Source organism: Cladophialophora psammophila, assembly GCF_000585535.1.
Source record: "Cladophialophora psammophila CBS 110553 chromosome Unknown aczJe-supercont1.34, whole genome shotgun sequence".
NCBI lineage: Eukaryota > Fungi > Ascomycota > Eurotiomycetes > Chaetothyriales > Herpotrichiellaceae > Cladophialophora > Cladophialophora psammophila.
In genome coordinates, this window is record NW_006912955.1 from 88,804 (window position 1) to 108,420 (window position 19,617).

The 19,617-nt window shown below is 52.5% G+C and overlaps 6 protein-coding genes across 6 annotated transcripts; 2 read left to right on the forward strand and 4 right to left on the reverse strand.

Moving 5' to 3' along the window:
• Window positions 1–1,425: 1,425 nt before the first annotated feature.
• On the forward strand, window positions 1,426–2,463 carry A1O5_12448 (uncharacterized protein; the record flags this gene model as incomplete). The annotated part of the gene is made up of 1 exon (XM_007753017.1): window positions 1,426–2,463. One exon carries the CDS (start codon window positions 1,426–1,428, stop codon window positions 2,461–2,463), a length of 1,038 nt encoding a protein of 345 aa, XP_007751207.1.
• Window positions 2,464–3,011: 548 nt separating this feature from the next.
• Window positions 3,012–5,466, reverse strand: A1O5_12449 (uncharacterized protein; the record flags this gene model as incomplete). The annotated part of the gene is made up of 2 exons (XM_007753018.1): window positions 3,012–4,636; window positions 5,421–5,466. The coding sequence occupies 2 exons, from the start codon at window positions 5,464–5,466 to the stop codon at window positions 3,012–3,014; spliced, it is 1,671 nt and encodes a 556-aa protein (XP_007751208.1).
• A 692-nt stretch (window positions 5,467–6,158) lies between these two features.
• On the reverse strand, window positions 6,159–6,713 carry A1O5_12450 (uncharacterized protein; the record flags this gene model as incomplete). Its single annotated transcript, XM_007753019.1, has 1 exon — window positions 6,159–6,713. One exon carries the CDS (start codon window positions 6,711–6,713, stop codon window positions 6,159–6,161), a length of 555 nt encoding a protein of 184 aa, XP_007751209.1.
• A 1,562-nt stretch (window positions 6,714–8,275) lies between these two features.
• Window positions 8,276–9,025, reverse strand: A1O5_12451 (uncharacterized protein; the record flags this gene model as incomplete). The annotated part of the gene is made up of 1 exon (XM_007753020.1): window positions 8,276–9,025. One exon carries the CDS (start codon window positions 9,023–9,025, stop codon window positions 8,276–8,278), a length of 750 nt encoding a protein of 249 aa, XP_007751210.1.
• A 1,049-nt stretch (window positions 9,026–10,074) lies between these two features.
• A1O5_12452 (uncharacterized protein) lies at window positions 10,075–12,800 on the forward strand (the record flags this gene model as incomplete). Its single annotated transcript, XM_007753021.1, has 2 exons — window positions 10,075–12,512; window positions 12,611–12,800. 2 exons carry the CDS (start codon window positions 10,075–10,077, stop codon window positions 12,798–12,800), a joined length of 2,628 nt encoding a protein of 875 aa, XP_007751211.1.
• Window positions 12,801–13,918: 1,118 nt separating this feature from the next.
• A1O5_12453 (uncharacterized protein) lies at window positions 13,919–18,568 on the reverse strand (the record flags this gene model as incomplete). The annotated part of the gene is made up of 1 exon (XM_007753022.1): window positions 13,919–18,568. The coding sequence occupies one exon, from the start codon at window positions 18,566–18,568 to the stop codon at window positions 13,919–13,921; it is 4,650 nt and encodes a 1,549-aa protein (XP_007751212.1).
• Window positions 18,569–19,617: the final 1,049 nt, after the last annotated feature.

A 19,617-nucleotide genomic window follows, 5' to 3' on the forward strand; every position in this document is an offset into this window, starting at 1 on the left:
ATCGTGAGATGATACTCGGCGGACCAATATTCCCATACTTGCCGCCTCTCTCACCTCTCCAATCGACAAAATTCAGGCGATGCTCATCCAGACACGTCATTGGATATTGATCGCAGTATTGAGCTCTTGATCACCCACCCTGCCAATAAATATCAATAAAATGTACCGACGATGAAGGAAGGGCAGCTTGTTTCATGTTAAGAGACCCTGAAGACAGCATTTGGCTCCAAAGAAAGTCCCATTCCCACCAGAAGCGGTGCCAAGAACTGAAGTTTGTCGCAGGGTCCCCGCAGTGCACAACAGCAACGTACCCTGGTAATTCCTTTCCCATATCCCCAGACAGTCCAAATGAATCCGAGAACGTGGTACAGCCATCAGTTGAAGTCTGGTATCGGGAGTGAGCTATCGAAGACTTCTACCTCGTACCTCGAAAAAACAGTTTTCACATGCGAAGAGTCAACTCAGTGGTGCACGGTCAAAAGCGAGAAAAGCGTTGATGTGGAGGCTGGTTGTGCGAGAGACCGATGCGAGAGAATTGTCAATTTTGTGGATGCTTCACTCCCAGCCACCTCACTTTTCCCCCTCTCCTCGACGAGTCGTTGAAGCGCCACATGTCTCGTATCGAGGAAACGTTCTATCATTTCGTGCACAATTGCTCTAGGTTTATCTAAACACTGCCCCGTCCTCGGCTTGCTCTTCCTGAAGATGGTAACGATCCTGCATTCTAGTAACATCGTCTCTCCACTGCCGAGAGAATGGATGATGTGGTGGAGAGCACTATTATTCAGCCATGCACACCCATGGACAGCGGCACTCACGACGTTAACGGCCCTTTAGCCCATTACAGAGCACACACTGCCTCGAACAGCCACTACAGTGGGCGGGGGTTGGCCTTTTCCTGGATTGAGCTTTGGGGGCGATTTTTGCCCACACTGTGTCCCAGAGCCTCATGAGCCCGCCTCTCTCTCCAGCTCGATTTTCTGCCTAAGCGTGCAATGCCACATCAGTCATCGCAAATTCAGGCGCCCGCAGCGGCCAACCGCCTATGCAGCCATTCAACTACCTTGTGGCCGGCCCTCGGTTTGAAACGTAACCAATAAACTGGGGACCTTCGAAGTGACCTAGGAGTACTCCGTCGAGAGACCTGTCACTCTTTTTGTTCGCACCACCGACAAAAATAAGTCCAAAACGGACGGGACGGGGCGACCATGTTGCTTGTCCTCCACGCATATATGCTCAAGCGTCCGCTGGAAATCTTTCCGATCGAGGACTGAGACTCACTACCAAATGTCAGATTATTAATTCAAGATGGTTTTGCGTCTGCATTTCTGTCTATTAGTGTTTGTTTCCTTGATTTCAACGTCCACGGCTGCCGTACATTTCAAGCATTGGTATGGGCAGTTCCGGGATGTGTTTGAGCAAATCATGGAGAATGATTGCCAAACGGAGTATCAAACTTACCTGCACAAGGTCGCCCCGAAAGATTATTTGAGCGAATACGTTACGCCGGTCATCGACTGTATATTGGAAAACCTGAACGAAACCCGCAAGTCCAACATGGCAGCCGCTGCAGTCTTGTTGGGCCTGTTGCCGACAACTCTAGGCCTGGTTGGCTCCACCACAGTAGAGGTTGGCCTTGTCGCCCTGCGGCGGCCTTTCCTCGCCTTCCTGCTCGCGGCCGGGGCCCCAGCTGTCTCGCCAATCCGCACTTTCGATTACATCGATACGAAAGAACTGCTGGAAAGGAAGCCGCAAACTGTCAGAATAAAGCCAATGGGACTACTCAAGGGATTCGGGGTCTCGATTTTCCAGTATGTCATGGCAGCCGCGGCGGTCGTGAACGTGGCTTTCGTGAGCTACGAGATCTGCATCCAAACAATCTGTTCTTTCGCCCCGGAGACTGCATATCTGCCGGCATTGTGGGCATTTTTGGCCGTTGCAGTGCACTTCTTCGGCACTTGGTCAGTCCACTGTCGTACCAGAATCCGTACTAAGCCTGGTGCGAAGAAGCCACCGGGGCTCTGGGAGACAATATGTGCAGAATTCACACCATCCGCCTCGAGACAAGGAGCAGATCTGGAGATCAAGGAAGAGACATATCTCTACATTTTCCTCTCCTGGTTCACGGCTACCGGAACCGTCCTACACATTGTGTACGGAACACTCGTCTTTTCCAGTCTCATATTCATCTCCACCAGCGACGCTACAGCTGTGGTGGCGAGGTATCTGTCTTCGACTTTGGTCTGCCGGGCAATAGTAATGTACGAACTGAGTGGGCTGAGAGAAGTGCTAAGCGACCAAGGCAAAGCCTCTCATGGCGGACCTGAGCTGATACCGATGGAGCCAGGGCCTGGGACCATGTCGTTTGGTGACCGTCTCAGCGCTCCTTGGAAACGGCCAGCCTCGAGCCGAACAGAAGAGTGGCAGTTATTGTCCGGAGCGGAAAGGCCTGGAGAAGCGTGAGTGTCGAGGTACTACTACACGGCTTTGTAACACAGTATGGTAAGAGATGAAGCTTCAGACGACGTCATGACACAAGTGAGTGAACCTCGAGACGCAAGCATTGAAGGCGAAATGTGGGTATAGATTGGCTCAAGAGGGCCAACTGACAACAGACTGCCGTGGAATGGTTGGAGCTTTCCTTAGATCACTCAGAACCCTTCCTTGACCGCCAATCCTCTTCTCGAAGCCTCTCTTTGGCTGTTTCTTTCTTTTTTCCGTACCCTCGCCTATCCAAAGCAAGATAAGAAAGATGGACGCTGGCAATCGTTGTTCGTACGGTCTCCTTCCCTTCTTGTTTGGATCTAACTCCACCCGGCGTCCCTTTGCAAATAATATACTCGTATATTCAATCATCCTGTCAACCCTATTATATATCCCTTACCCAAAACGTTTCGTATGTGAATTCGGTCCCAGTGCACAGTGCACAGTTCATAGCTGGAGAAGAGAAGATAACTGTCAGATCCTGGACCACCTGGGGATCTATCTGGATTTGTCACTTCATGAAACCCTCATACAATCGTAACCTCATAGCGCCTGTCAGGGCCCAAATCACCCGTGTCAAGCCACGAAGGGGGACACGAGACCAGGAACTCATCGCCAAAAGAATCGGCCGTGAACGTTCCGTAGCGCCGGAACTGCGCCTGGCGCCCGGATGGGACGAGAAAGAGACCTTTGTACCTGGGGACCAGGTTCCGCGTGCCGCGCAGGATCGGCAGACAGTAGACGACGTGAGGTAGTTGGATGGCCGGGCTGAATCCGTCGTCCGGCCGGCAGATCGCAGAGGAGACTGTGCGGTCGCCGATCTTCAAGGCGAGGCCGGGGGTTGGAGACCCAGGCTGGTGGATTCGGGAGAGGGTGCCGCGTGCCAGCACGCCAGACAGCCGGATATAGCCACCGCGAACTTGGCCCATGTGGTCGTTATCCAGGGGAACCACCATCGCGCCCGTGATGTCCACCAACGTGGCAGCCGAAGCCCACGTCTCAGTTTCGCAGGGGACCGTCGCCAGACGAGAGGCCCATGACCAGGTGGGCGCGATGTATTCGTGGCCAGCGTCGGGTTTTTGAGGAGGGATCTTGACGTCCCAAAGCAGTTCGAAGGGGAGGTCTTGTTTCCACAGGCCAGCAAGGTAGGTGTCGTGCTGGATCAGCCGGCGCTGCAGTTTGCGAGCGATTCCAGATAACGCGACCAGTCGGTCTGTCCGCCTGCTCAGTTTCCCGGACGAGTATGTTTCCATGACCTGGTCCCAGATGCCGTAAGGGCCGCGGCTGCTTGGCCCTTGCTGCTCAATCTGGGGTAGTCCCGAGAACGGCAGCAGTTGTTTGAACTGCTCTCCGAGCCCTTCAGGGAACCCTGCTGGGAATGCTTCGGACGCCTCGAGCCCCGAGCATTCCCAGTACAGCTGGTCGGCCCCAAAATGTAGCACGCGAGGTGAGAGCAATCGCTCTTGTAGAACCCACGATCGGCCATTCAAAGGGCCCCGAGAAACGTTCTTCGCCCAATCCTCGTAGTCCACGCAGTAGAAGGGCCTATTTTCACCATTTTTTGGCACCACAGAAATGGAGCAAGGGGATATCATGCGGGGATCTCGATCAGAAAAGAATCCACGGTGCCCATCCGCTGCCGCCGTGGCGGCGAGCGTGCAAAAGGCATTTTGATAGATCTCGCCCATGTTGGCGGATTCCTGTCTCCAATCCTCGGCAGAATCTTGAATAATGCAGAGCGAGTCTATCCACAAATACCGCACCGCGAACTCATCCCAGAATCTCTTCGTCACCATAATGGCGTCCTGGAATGTGCGACAAAGTGCGGCAATTTCCACTCCCTCGAAGAGACTGGCCGCGGAACTGGACGTAAGAATGACCCGCGGGCCCAGTCCCCAGCAATGGCTGAGTGCTAGGTACTCGATAGCATAGGCATCTCCGATGCTCTCAACGGTCCGAAGCCGGACAGTGTTTCCTTCGCTGACTTCGATGAGCCTTTTCGGAAGCTGCCGCTGACGGACTTCTAATGACTTTGGTGAACATTGACTATGTTTGGAGATACAGGTCCACATCCACGTTTTGAAAGTGTTCCAGCTCTCTTGAGACTGGGTGGTGGACGCGATCCTTTCTCGTTGCGTGAGTAGTCCTGCCTCTAATTATTAGTTAGTTTGCATTGTGAGAAGGTACGAGACACAAAATGCAGTGTTGAACGCGTCAAAAAAAAAAAAAAAAAGACGAAACATGATGACATGGGCGAGATCGTTAAACACCACTTTTGCAATGAAGGTTGTTCTCAGAGAGCAAACTGCTCGATGACGGCTGAGAGATATACCTTCACTCCACAGTAACCTGAAGTGTCGCTTGACAGGCTTCACGTGGTCGTGGGGGTTGGTGAGGCCTATCTGGTACTTGTACTCTACCAACAGCTTCCTCGAACATTGGCGCGGGGAGAAGATGGCTCGATTAATGGTGAAGAAAGAAGGCAGCCATGCGCGGGGCGATCGTCTCGCAGGATCTCGTTCCAGAAAGCATGGACTTTGGGCGGAGCAGCAGCCCAGAGCAACATGCACAGGTGGCAGCCATCGGATGCGGACTTCTTCAATCTGGGAAGGCTGTGGTGGTTGGCCTTGTAGAAAGGCGACAAGGGGGTGGGTGAGGCTGAGCACACTTCTCGCGTCGGCCGGCTGACAGCGAGATAATTACTGTCAGCATTGTCGTCCTGCTCCTGGAAAGCGTTTGCGCAAGCACTGCACAGCATGCTGATATCTCACAAACGAGGCACCCCGTGCAGTTTCGGTCATTGTAGAACGAAGAGCGTGGGAGCTGAAACAGCTTTGCTAGGTTCCATAGATATCGTTGGAACTTGATGTTCTAGATCCGAAAAGGACTCTAGGCTCGCCAAGGGAGTTCCTAGCTCGGGATAGTATGGCCCAGACTTGGGTCTGGACCTACGACTTTTTGACTGGCATTTGTGAGGGACATTTTGAGGGTGGAGAGATTGGGGTCGAGATTTTACCAACTCGATGAGGATGTAGGGAAGAAGAGCTTACGCTCCATAAGTTAGTATATATCACGAGGGCGCTCTTTGAAGACGAGTGACTGGTCTATAAACATGTCTATTTCCCGAGTAGAGAATCGCTCTACTTTCGAACAAGCTCAGCGAGGTTACAAGGAAGAGAAAAAGGCAGCAAAGCAATCCACACCACCCTATCTATCAACGGGATTTCAGTTGTAACTGATCCTCCAACTTCAAATACACCGCAGAGAGTACCAGAGAGCATCAATTCAACAACAATATTCAGACCGACGCTTCTGATTTGATGTTGCACCACACCGTGCTATTCTTTCTGTAAGAGCGACATGCCTGCGGTACGTACCATCCACCCACATCCATCGGACTTCAAAACGAGTCAGTCGTTGCTTTTGCGTGATGACTTCGCCAATGTGTAGAGGAGATCGTCCACCGTAAACATTTGCCCCTGATGCAGATGCCGGAAGCGTAGACAGACTCGCCAATCTCAGTCGTCGTGCCAATGGTGCCGGCATCTGAGTCGTGACGAAGAAGAGACCCGGGACTGTGCACTGCTTCAGGGATGCCACAAGGCATGTAACAGTCTAAGCCTGTTGAGACGGCGAAGGACTTCATCAGTCTTTCAGAGACGAGCCATATCCAGTCATGTGCCGTGGCCTGGTCTTTGTTCAGGTTCTTCCATGCCGCTCTTTTTTTGGGCTGTAGCCTCAGCTGGCTGTCCTTGGTCTTGCCCACCTGCTCTGGGTCTCGCCAGGCCTTCGCAAACCGCGTCCGTGGCGTCTTCCACGAACGAGCTAAGCTTTTCTAATGTGACTCGTTTATTGGCTTCGTACTCTCCACGATCTCCCAAATCTTCTAGCCGCCTCTTCTCCGCCTTCTCTTTCCGGCTGGCTTCTGTCAATTGGAACCTTTTCCCGTCTTCTTCTTTCCTTTTATGAAGTATTTTCATATCTTCTTGTGCTCTTCTCACGCGTATTTGTTGATCCTCCGCTTCTCTTTCTCGGATTAGCTTCCTGTCCTCTTCTGATCTTCGCTCGAGCCCGTAGTCATCTTCTTCCTTAATTCTCGTGCGTTCATCCTCGTCCTCCCTCTCCCTCCTGCTCCTCGTCACCTCTTGCTTTTCTAGATATTCTGCGAATAGCCCTTCACGGAGCTTCAAACTGTCATCCTGTCCTCGTCGCTGCATAGAAGTGTACATTATTTCAAAGCCAATGTGCATTTGAGTCATATAGCCGTGATCTTCTTCTGGCGAAATGGGGGCGAAGCGATTCCATTGTCCGACAACTGATTCGAGAATTTTTCTTTGTTCTTGTTGGGACGAGTGGAGTGAACCGTCGACAGAGCCTTCCGGAGTCGGCGGAGCGTTACTTGCCTAATTTTGTCAGTGACCAGGTGTGACTGCCCCTGAAAAGCTTCAGTGCTGACAGATTGAATATGGGTCCTAGCCTGGCAGTCTATGGTCGGCTTGGTCTCTTGATTTATGGTCATCGAGGAGCGCTCGTCGGGCACTTCCTTACCATGCGACGCTCGCTTGATGGTTCTGCATGAAGGGGCCATGGAGGAGATCCTTATTGAGGCCTTCCGAAGAACTATAATATGGATATCTCGTTTTCGAAGCAATTATGCTTTTACTGCTCAAATGCAAGCAAGTGAGTCTGAATGGGCTGGGGTAGGTCGAGGGCTGGAGGAATCGGGCGTCAGGGTCAGCCAAAGATGGGAACCAGCATCGTGTTTATGCATCAAGTGAGGGATGGTGCACCTTTGAGGCATGATCGCTCGAGATGTTCTCTGTTGCAAAGCGAGGACCAGTAACCTATAGCTTTTCCCGAAACATGAGGGGACCGTTCGAACGTCCTAATAGCTGCAAAATTCAACTGTAAGAACCCATGGAGGTTCCAGGTAAGGTTCCCAGGCCCACCTTGATAGTCAACGCAATAGGTAGACGATCAGGTGGGCAGACGACGCCAATTTTGCCCAGGTGGATAGGTAAGAGGACATCGATCGAATCTGGGGCCCCAGCGCAGGGCATGCCCAATCAATTGCGCAAGTTGATAGGTTGGTAAGGGGCCAAGAGCTCGTATCCACAGGTATTGCCCAGGTTCGCTGCCTTCATAGCAAACAACCCTTACATCCAGATGAACATGATTTCATCCATCTTCTCCAATGAGCCATCAGATGGTGACCGTACGCCTACATAATGTCTTAGTCGTTCTGTCCGAGGCGAATTTGCTCCCTCACGGAGATCGTGAGCTATTTCACGATCCGGGAACTTGTCTGGGGCCTGCGATCGAGCCAGTAGGTTTGCAAATGGCAAGGATCTGCACGCCAGCCGTGTTGGCAACTGTGGGATATTATTGCTTGGTCATCCGGCAATTGGAGCCCTCTTTGTCCCTCTTTGTCCTCCCCTTGAATGGCGCTCTTCATGCAGTGCAAGGTGAATATTGACGCTTATTACATCCCTGGGTGGTAAATGAATTGACATGTGATACATTCCACAACCGCGCGAAGGACAGCACAACCAGAAATGGTCGGAGTGGGTGACTGCGGGCCCTAAATGCAGAGCTAGCCAAGATGCAGCAGTAGGAACAAAGGAGTTGTCGGCTGTCTGCTCGGACCACAAGTTCGAACGTCCTACCATGCCATATAGCTGACACCAGAGCATGGACTCAACCCAGCAATGCCTAGTGAGGCTCCGCTTGTAAGGTCCCTCACGGTAGAAGCTTCCAAAAATGACACGAGCCCGACTCGGCTCTAGTCTTTTCATACACCTGTTCCGGGCATTGGAGCACCCATAGTCATCGAGGCACCCTTGGATAGCTTCTGTCTCCACGTCAACTTCGGTTTGCCTTTATTTCCGGCTTCTTCGACTATCTCAGCAGCCGTCTTCCCACCAGCGATCGTCTGGTCTTGATATGGTGAAATGGCCCTCGGTGCTGATGTCGCGGTAGGATGGAAGCGCTGTTGGGGTGAAACGCTTGAGGCTTGCCGCTGCGAATTCGCGCGCAGGTCAGTTGCATCAAAGTATTCGGGGGGCCGATCATCCTCCGGAGCCACAATCCGCTCATTGGCTGGAGACTGGTCTGGGTTGACGCAGTCGATCTGATACTCTGGTGCGGCGCCCTCGGTGTGTACTTCCGAATAAACAGGCAGCGCCTCTCTGCCTCGAGTCCATCTGTCCGCCTTCGTTACAGGATCGCCGAGTCGCCATTTTTGCACATCCTCTGGTTTGAGAAGACAATCTTCTGCCGGAGCATGGGTACCTCTGTAGTTGCCGTCCTTGTCCTTTGCATAATGCTTCCGCCAGGTAGGATAGGGAATTTGACGCATTACGAACGGCGGCAGATCATCTTCTGGGTCGGGTCTTTTGCGTTGTGTGGTGAGACCAACTTTACGAAAGAAGCTCCTTCGCCGGCTAGGCTCCTCTTCGTGCGCGGAACTGTTGTGCTCCCAAGTGAGGGCCTCATCGAAGCTGAAGGCTTCTGACGCGCCAATGCCGGTGTGTGGAGCCATGCCTGGGGGGAGGCGTGGAGGAAGAACGGCGCAAGATACCATTTTCACACTTGGTGGCGCAGAGTCGGACTGTGATGCCGCTCTAAGGCGCCCAACGGATTCGCGGCGAGACATCGTGCACAGAGGACTGCTCCTAGTTGAATATCTCGGTTCAGTCGATTAATAAAACGAACCGACGCAGGAGTGCCAGATGATGTTTTAACACTGAGAAAGAATTCGTTTAAGATCGAGTGGTGCTGACTTTGGTCCAACAATAGCAATATGGAGGACATGATCATGAACGATAACTGGAGCACTGTTGCCAGATCGGCAAGATCACAAGGCACTGCCCACCAACTGAGGGTTCCAGAACTTATGCCCTTTGAGTGTTCAGTAGGGGTGGTGGAGTCTGAGTCTCGATAGGTGGAACTCCATAACCCCCGCAATCCTTCGCTAAGACATTGCGGAGAGATGGGCAAGATCAACGGGGACTAGGTGTCCTTGGAGGAGCTCCAGGCCCGGCGCTCAGCGCTTCCGCTCAACCCGTCTCGTCAGGCCAATTGCGGCAGTGAATGCTGCAGAGACATGCCTAGATGGTATGAATATTGGAGCTGCAAAGGGTTGACAGTTGGTTCAACATCAGTCCAAGGGGCATGTATTTCTCCGTCGTTATGGCATATATGCGCACGTAGATACATTGAGCGTCATGAGTTGCTCGATCCATTGGGCTGATAATGCTGTGTGTTCATTCTCGGTAGTTTACGTGATCCCCTGGTGAACTGGTATGTGTGATATAGCGGGGTTTACAAGATGTAGATACATTGCCACTCGCGCTGGAGTCGCTCGAGTCGCCTGACATTCGGCACTCCGCAAGGCTCTGGCGTTCCGTAATAGTCAACTTAGCCGATGCCAAGCCAAGGCTGCGCTCATGTTCCCTTACTCGGCGCTACTGCAGCTTTAATTCACCCACGCCACCCGTCTAGGGTTACTAACCCTAAGACCAGCTCTCGGTACATCTCATCCTTCACCCTTCGCGCTTCACGCTTCACGCGTCTTGACATCGACCTATTATGGCCCCTCGTCCTCGACTACGATCAAGCAGCAGAAAGGACACGCCTCTTTCTCCTCCAAAAGCCGCTTCGATCAGTGTTGTTATCGACGCGCTACCAGATCAAAACAAAAGTCGAACACGGTCATCAAGCCGAGAAGCAACGGCAGCGCAACAACTACTACAAGACCTTAATCAGGTTTTGCCTACTGTCACTGAAGCGGAACCGGTATCGGAGCAAACCGAAAGCCTTGAAGGCAGTATTTCTGCCTCATTTGAGGCGACTTCTACAGGATCATCCTTTGAGAGTCTGTTGGATGCCCTGGACCGAGATGCGATTATCGAGAATTTGATTGATTTACGCAATAATTCAATCGAATTATTCTCAATATTAGGGGCTGATGAAACAAGGCTAGCGGACATCTGTTCGAAGCTGCTGCAAATCGATCCTTCGCTGCACCGAAGATTCCTGTCTCGGAAGAAGCGGTTCCTCACCACCAAGGAAGCATACGGAGGTGGCCCAGATTTTATCTTTCCAGGACTCATCGTTCGTAAAATCCTTGGTGATGCTGAACTGCGAGAGATCAACAATGGCCTATGGCGCCCTGATGGTGTCCTCTACTTGGCGAATCTAGCCTTGCAGCTGGTCAGGGTATTCAGCCCCTCGTTAGATGAGCGTCACTCTTACCTCGATTTTATGTTCAACAACTTCCCGGAACCGTTCTATGATCTCGCCTCATTCCCCTTTCTGCCCGCCACGGTCAAAGACACATTCGACATCCACACTGAAATTCTAACGCAATTCTACATCAGAGAAGTCGCGATTAAGCACCACGATGAGAAATTTGATCCGGATGAATTACTTGGAGCTGTCTTTTGCGACGAAAGCAATCAGATCAAGGGATCATCAGACAAAGCGACGCACTCGAAAGCAATGGCACGAATGTCCTCCATTAAATCCCACTTCAACACGGAGAAACGTCCGTGGATCAATATCGAGGCCCTGGAACAGCAATTTCCTTGGTCCAATTTTGTTGTACAGGTGGTCAAGTGGAGCGTGGCTCGCAAAAACGAGCTAGAAGAAATGATCAGGTCGAGAGGAGGCATGGACAAGCTCATCGATTTGCTTTATGCCGAAGATTTTCAGGATGATGCAGCTCTATCCGACGGGTTTTCGCAGGGGTCGGAGCTAGCGACTCCCAGCACTGAAGCGCAGGAACCAGCCCCAGTCGATATTAAAGCAGAGGAGCTTGAGGATGCCAATATCAGACCTACACAACTGACGCAGAGGGCGGCGGCCGGGGGTTTGTCGCGGAAAGCCATGAAAGCCAACATCAACAGACTAAAGGCTCTCAGAGCTGAACATTCAGTCCGCGCATCCGGTGCCAAAATTAATCACGTTGACTGCGGTCCGCCCGAATCAGAGCTTGAGATCTCACAGTCACTATCACCAGTTATAGAGGAAACTCAAGAAACAGCCGTGGGTGAAGATGATGATCAGGCACAAAGGCTTGCTCAAGCTCGTGCGTCCAACGAGGAGATCGTCCCGACCCAGCAAACAAACTTAGTCTTAGAGACCGTCCGCCGACAGATTGAGCAGAGCGACAAGGAAAATAAGAAACGGACAGCGAAGAAGGCATCATTGCTCGACCGGCAAAATGGGGCAGAAAGGGTCGAATGGGGCGAACCCGCTGATGACGAAGATACTCCCTCTCCACCCCGCCGGCTTCCGAAGCGTCCACGGCCTCGAAGGGCGGAAGATAATGATGACCATGACGAATTTGAGACGGACAGCAGAGCCAGAAAGAGACGTCGTGCTAGTCATGAGACCAGCCAGCAGCCATTAGGGTCGACTCGTCCGAGGTTGCCATCCATAGAGGAAGATGCCACAGCAATCAATGATGAGCTTGCTCATCCCTCTGACAGATCCCGGACGGTTGAATTTGCAAGTCGAGGTCAGCCGTCAAGACGGGCCCGAGCAGCACCTTCAAAGTCACCAGAACGCTCCCGTCGCACGTTGCCGGTCTCGTTATCACAGCCAGCGAGATCCGGTACACAGGGATCACCATCAAGTCGAGCACCTCTTCGACCTATCCCAGCAGCTGAACGGCACCCACCTCCTTCGACCGCACCCACCCGGACCCAGCCAGAGAGCCTCAGATCGTCCAGAGCACCGTCACTGGAACCACCTCGGTCCCAAATTGCCGATGTGAACCGGGAAGCCAAAGCGAGGGTGCGCATGACCCGCGATTTACTGCCCACTCGAGGAGGCGTGCAAATTCGCAGACCTTATACCGAACAGGAGACCACAAGATTGATGGAGATGATTGAGTTATACGGGACGAGGTGGGCGAGAATCCTGGAAGAAGACAGTGTACACGAAGACGGGCCGCTGTTGCAAGGGAGGACCCAGGTGCAGCTGAAGGATAAGGCGCGGAATATCAAGCTGGATTTCCTCAAGTAAGTTTGCTTGTTTAGCCCTTCCATCCATCCCTCCGCTTTTCTTTGCAATGATGGCCCCATGTAATTTGCATGCAAACTAATACCTTTGCGAACAGGGCGGGTCGTCGCTTGCCCCCAGGCTTCGAGACTGTGAGCGTCGGCCAGAGCAAGATCCAGGAGCTACGAGAACGCGGTATCGACTACGTTGAAGGAGAGGATGCGGCCCGCTTTACCGGACGGGAACCGACTGCCGATGATGGCTATGATATCCAGGGAGAAGCTGACGACGACGGTAGCGAGGATTAACGTGGTGACTTTTCTCAGCTGGTTGGTTGATCGGTTGAGTGATCAACTCCTTGTCTACCAATGTATGCGCGGTATCGGTTCGCAGCATCCAAGTCGACTGAGGACTATGCTCGTTTGATGTTTACCCTAATCACCTCTTTATCCTCCTGGATAGCGAGATTCAGGACAACGAATCGAGGACAAGACTAAAGCAATACCGGACTAGATGCAGAGCAAGGACAACAACGAGCAAAAGTCTCGGATAGATACAGAGTGCTCCGTATAATATAGGGCGGCCTCAAAAAAAAAGTTGAATTATTCCAGCAGACACAAACTCACGCTGACGTTCGTTATTCGTCTGTTCGTACAGTATGTTCTCTTCGTCTTCCCCCCTCCTCTTCCTTGGCTCACTATAGAACATCGATGGTAACTACATACCACTCGCTATATAGTGTCTTTCTACTGTACTTATATTATCTGGAAGAGTTTCCTCTTTCCTCTATCGAAGGAAGATTGGACGAGAATAGGGGCAGCATCGAACTTGACTTCCTCCGCCGATGATCGAGCATTTACTCTGCTGAACAAGAGATTCTCTCGTCGGTTCTGGAAACTCTGTATTTCACACTCCCCTATAAGAATCGTACCTGAAAGTGTGGTACTTCAAAAAAAGTCCAAGATTTAGTTAGAGGGCCGCAATTTCCACCCGGGTATTCTTTTGTCATCCAAATCCATAACCATCCCAATCCTTCATTCCATCGAACATGATTCGAAACAAATTCATGCTGATTGATCCCGAGGTATCTGAAAAGACAGAAAGTCGATCTCCGGCGTCGATCTCATAATGTACAAACCCGCTCCCGTGTAGAAAGATCAATTCCAGATAAACATCCTCCCATTCACTCTCCCCTCTCGCAATTCAAGAAGGGCAGTGTGCTGTCCCTGCAAGCTTCGTCAGAGTCGTAACACATCGAGCCATCCAGGCCTCCCATTAGGATCCGTTGACCCACAGGACGCCATGCTGATAGAGAAGTCGCAAATTTGACGTTTCGTCCTCACCATTCCGCCGCCCAAAACACCAGAATACACAAAAAGCACGTTACGATGTAGATATTGGGTTTCAACAAGATACCTTGCTCGGCTCACATATCCAACAGAAATTCCGCCAGCGCCCTCTCTTGTTTAGTCCAATTCTCTGGATGCTCAAGGTCGACTCCTAGAGCTTGGAGATGTCTCTGTTCGGTCGATAACTGTGGTTTTTCGACCTGCTCGAACGGGGAACCGTCCTCGCCCATGACGACGTCCAGGTCACCGATATTTTCAAATGGGGACATGTCTCCAAAACCGCTGAGATCAAGGCCCTCAATTCCATCAAGGTTGACCTTCCACTGATCGTCTTCCGCCTTCTTCGCTGATTCTTTCTTGTCCTCACGCGACGCGGTTGCAGCAGAGCCTTCCTTGTCACTGACGATTTCCGGACTCTTGGACTTTTCGGTCGATGTATCAGTCAAAGCTCCATTTGGGCCCTCGACGATTTTCTGCCACCGTTCGCTGGTGTTACGGTAGGCCTCGTAGAACTTGGACTGTTGATCAAACAGCTTTTCCTCGGACGGAAAGAGCTCGTCCCAATCATCGCCACCAAAGGCAACACGGAGTTGATCCAATGTGATGTTGCTGTGTTTCCACGGGTCACCGTCATCCATGTTGACGTCACTGTCTTTGGTAGACGTGCCTGCAGGGCCTTGACTGGGAATCTTGGACATTGGTACAGGGGTATTCGCGGAGCTCTCACCCTTGACGCTGTTCACACCTGCTGCTTTGCCTTCAGGCTTAGGGAAGTTCTTCTTGATCTGCTTGAGGTTATCGTCTAGGTTGAAGGCAGAGCGCAGGGAATCATGGAGAAAGGCAAGAGGATCGGTGACAGGTTCCATGTCCAGCTTGTGAGCCACATTATGATGTTGGTCAAGTTCGGCTTGAGTTGCAAATCCTTTGAGCTGGTGTTCGCACCCATTGACGGGACACTTGAACATCTCGGCAGGTTTGGGCGTTTTGGTCGTCTGGGGTGAGGTCACAACAGTAGGTGTGGCGGTGGTTGCACTTGCAGGTTGCTGTTGGTTCTTCTTTCGCCGCTTGGGATCGGTGGGAAGCTTGAGGTCCTCTTGTTTGAGTCCTGGTGTGGCGTACCTCGGCGTACCTTGCCCTCTTGGATCTCCAATTTGAAACGGTGGTTGTGTGGACGTGGGAGCAGGAGGAGCTTGGTTGATCTTAAGAGATTGTTTCCGTTCTTTCTCCTGCGCTTCCAACAAACTGAGATTTTCCGGTGTGAGCTGTGCGGGCTGTGGGCGCGCTTTGTTGTTTGGTATTTGAGCGGCAGTTTGCTGGAACTTTGCAGTAATGTTGCTAACGATCCCTTCTGCGTTGTCAGCAGTAATGCTGAAGGCGTCTGCCGGTTCGAAAGTTTTGTTTTGCAACGACTGCGGTTTGTACTGTGAGAATAACTGTATCTTCTGAAGGACTAATTGCTTGATGGCTGCATCATTCGGCTCAATGCGATAGAACGCCAAAAGAAACGAGTCGAACCTGCCAAGCATATTCTTCACATTGACGGATGTCAAGAGGTCCGTCATACGCTTTCTCCCGTTGGCATCCATGTTGGTGATGGCTCGCAGCTTCGGCATGCTAGCTTGAACTTCCTTCGTAAGTTCCATGATTCTTCGCATCGCGGCGTGCTGGAGCTTATAATTCATGTACTGCTGTTTCTTTACAGGATCCAACGCATTGAACTGTTCCCTCGTCAAAGCTTGAAACCCTTGAGGCTTATTGCCGTCCGTTTGTGGTTGGATTTGTTTGTTTGTAACTGGCATTTCCATCCCCTCGTCATCGCTGGGTCTTTTTAAATTTTTGTTCTCAGGGTGCGCCGGGGTCTGCGGTGGCCGGGGTTGTCCTGGCGCTGAGGCCGAAGGCGGCCGAGCCTGCTGTTGAGCCTGCGCCGGAGATTGATTTGGTGCAGGTGCTTGGATTCCAAATTGCTGCCCCGGAGGGTTTGCTTGGCCTGGTTGTAGTGGCATTAAAGGGTGTGCCACAGCAATGCCCTGTTGGTTAGCTTGTTGTTGCATGTTCTTTTGTTGCACCTGGCGATGTCGGTTGATTAGCAAAGCTCTGATTTGCTCGTCCGGCATGCCCGCGAGGCGAGGATTTGCAGCTCGCACTTTCTGAATATCGTACACGGTCAGAGTCCGAAATGGCATTAGTCCAGGAGAGGCACCAGAAGCCGCACCAGGGACAGGTTGCATCGAAGACTGAGGCACTTGCTGGGTCGGTTGTCCTGGAGGCTGACCCGCCATGGCATTTTGTTGTTGCTTTTGCTGCTGCTGCTGTTGGTGCTGCTGCTGCTGATGTTGTTGTTGTTGTTGCTGCTGCTGCTGCTGCTGCTGCTGTTGTTGTTGTTGCTGTTGCAGATTCTGACCACGATTTTTCATGATGTGGGCGAAATGTGTCGCCTGGATGTCCAATACATGAGGTATCGGCCAATTCGCAACTTGATTGGAAAGCAGCCATTGCTTGAGTTGATACCAGGTCCTTATTTCGGGCAGCTGAGCATGCTGTCTTATATTGTTCAAGACTGTCGGGGGAACCGGCTGCTGATCCATCAGCTTCATCTGTGGAGCCGTCAACTGTTGACGAGGGCCTTGTGGCTGCCCCTGGGCATTTGGAGGTCCTTGCTGTGGCTGCCCCTGTTGTTGTTGTTGTTGCTGCTGCTGCTGTTGTTGCTGTTGCTTTTGCTGTTGCTGCATCTGCATTTGGCGTTGCCTCATCATCTCCTGCTGGTTATGTTGCATTTGTCCCTGGTTACCAGACTGCAAACCGGCCATTTCTTGACCCTGTTGAGAAACGGCTCCGGCTGACAACGACTGTTGCATGGGCATTGCACCGATGTTAGCGCCACCAACGAATGCATTATTCTGCATCTGAGTCATTGGCCCTTGCTGTTGCTGCAGTTGCTGCTGCTGCGCTTGCATCCCCTGTGGCTGCTGTGATATGCTCCTCCTCATTTGACCACTCTGCTGAAACTGTTGTAGGATATTACGCCATTCACTCTGTGGCTTTTGGCGGAGAATTGCTTGGAGAGGTACTGGAAAGCTAGCCAGTGCTTGTTCGCGCTTTTGCATTTCTTGCATATTCAGCTGCTGCTGTTGCTGCTGGCCCTGTTGCACTGCGCCATTCATCTGTTGCATCTGTTGGTTCATCATCGGAGTTCCAGACCCAGGACGGGGGACGGTTTGCGGGCTAGCTCCGGAAACATTAGTCCCAACTGGCCGATTGATGGCAGATAAGGGGGTGCTGGACTGCGGTATGGATTGAACGTCGCGACGTTGGCCAGCCATTTGGGCCTGGGCCTGGGCCTGGGCAGCCGCAGCTTGAGCGCGAGCTTGCGCTTGTGCCTGATTCTGTGCCTGAAGTTGGGCCTGCTGCATCTTGGTAGCCTGTGCTTGTTGGATGCGCTGCTGCTGTGCAATAAATGCTGGGTTGTTGGCCTGGTTTTGTTGTCCCATGCGCTGGTTAGCCATCATCTGTTGCTGAAGACGCAACTGGTCGGGCATCATGCCTGGCGTGTTGCTGGCGGGAACCACCAATTCACCCCCTTCTTGAGACCTCAGTCCTTCGGCCTGCTGGCCCTGGAAGCGGCCCATATCGCCCATAAGCGGGTTGGCATTCGCAGTCATCCCCTGACCTATCGAGTTCTGAGTTGACTGACTTTGCATCTGCCCCATCATGCTGGCAGTATTATTCGTCTGGCCAACATTTCCGGCCCCACCCATTCCTGCCTCCATTTGTTTTCGTCGTCGGAACTCTTTGGTTGCGAGCATACGAAAATAGTAAATGATAGGATCGACGGCCTTCTGGGCCAAGTTCTGACGCAGCTGTGGGTTCATCTTCTCAACAATATCACGCATCTCTTCCTTGGGCGTGCTTTTTGCCAGCTCGGCCGCTCTCAGGTTGATAGCCTTATTGTCTTCCGGAGTCAACTCAGGAAGCTGAATCGGCTTCTGCTGGACATTGCCGGGCATCATGGCCGCCATAGATTGGTTAGCAACGGATTGGCTCGCTTGGTTCATCATCGGCTGGGGTTGATTAAATACAGGCGAGCTTCGTAACCCCTGTTGCAGCTGCTGCAAGTGTGGGGGAAGGGGCATGTTGTTTTGCATCTGCTGGTTGGATTGCATTTGTGGCATAAAGCTCTGGTTGGGCATTTGCATGCCCTGCATACCCTGCATGACGCCGGCGGACTGGTTCAACTGTTGAGCGCGTTGGTCACGGATCCTCCCCAGCTTCTCGCTGCACTCCCGAATGTAATCGTCTCTGCTCGCAGATTGAGTGAAACACTTGCGCTCGAACTGCAGGGCGACTTCGATTGCACGAGGGAGCTCAACCGGGGGTCTGACTAGACGGAGAGAGTCGACCAGTAACTTGATTTGACCGGCTCGTTCGCGGATGTGAACGTTGGCCTGCCAGCCGGTGAAAGGCCCCTGAGAGTTCAACATGTCGAAAATGTGCTGTTGGACCGAAGGGTGGTTCAGGCTCATTTGTCCCGCCATCTGCGGAGGCATAGGTCTTGCCATTCCCGCACCCATTTGCCCAGGCCTGGGGTTCATTTGGCCCATTTGGCCCATCTGTCCCATTTGTGCCGCCATTTGCCCGCCCATCTGATTTGCCATGGCCATTTGTTGTTGCATGTTATTGGGCATGCCTCGACCCACGCCCACCATGTTCTGAAAGTGCTGCGGATTCATGGCTGTGGCAGGGTTCGGTGAGCGATGGAACGCTCAGGCTGAGGGAACCCGATCAACGCATTCGGGACAGGGGAGGAGCAAGGTGTTGCGAAAGAACGAGGGGGCGTGGGGAGATGAGGAGTTGTCTTGAATTCTTGGAATGAACTGCGTGGAAGACAATGGCGGGAGCTGGCAGGGAATGAGAGAGGAGATCGGGAAGGCAGGCTCTGGTCAGCCCCGGGTCACGGGAGGTGGTGGTGACACAGGCAAAAGGAAACGAGGGCCGAGTCTGGTTCGCGGTCAGGTTGGAGGTTTCTACCAGGGGTGACACAGCGCTGTCAATGAGAAAGGCACACAGGAGGAGGTCAAGGAGGCCGCCGATGGTGTCAGGGAGAGAAGCCAGAGCACTTTGTTACTCTTAGGCCGTGCAGAGAGCGTAGAGAGAAGAGGATGAGTCTGGGGATGTGGGATGTATGCGTTGGTCGGACAGGAATACGGGAACAATCAAGGCTGACACTAGCTCGAGCAAGACTATGCAACGGCGCCTTATGTGAGGACTGAAGACTTTGGATGGGAGTCGAGGAGTGACTTGTAATTGGGCGCCAACCGGGCGCGTCGTGGAGGAATCCAGGCCAGCCCACTTTGCGATGAGGCTTGTCGGTGGCTGTTTAGCCTTGTCAACCAGGCACAAAGCGCGGGGGGGCAGTGACCACCGGGGGGGAGGGGGGTAAGAGTCGAGCAACAGATAATATAAAGAGTGAAGAATATAGTCGCGAGGGAGGTGTGCCCACGGTAGAGCGGTTCAGAGAGCCATACGGAGCTGTGACGGGCGGATCGTGGAGGAAGAGAGCAGAGAGCGAGAAAAAGTCGCTGTCGCAGGTGACGAGGATGGATGGAGCCAGGATGCAGGATGGGGGATGGACGCCAGATGGATGACTTTTCGCCAAACCTAAACTAGCACAACGAGTGAATTCGCTACTCGCTACTGTCGCCAAAACTTGATGTCTGTTAACTGTCATTAGTGGCTAGTGAGGCCCCAAGGCATCTGCCCAGGCCCCCCCAAGTCCACT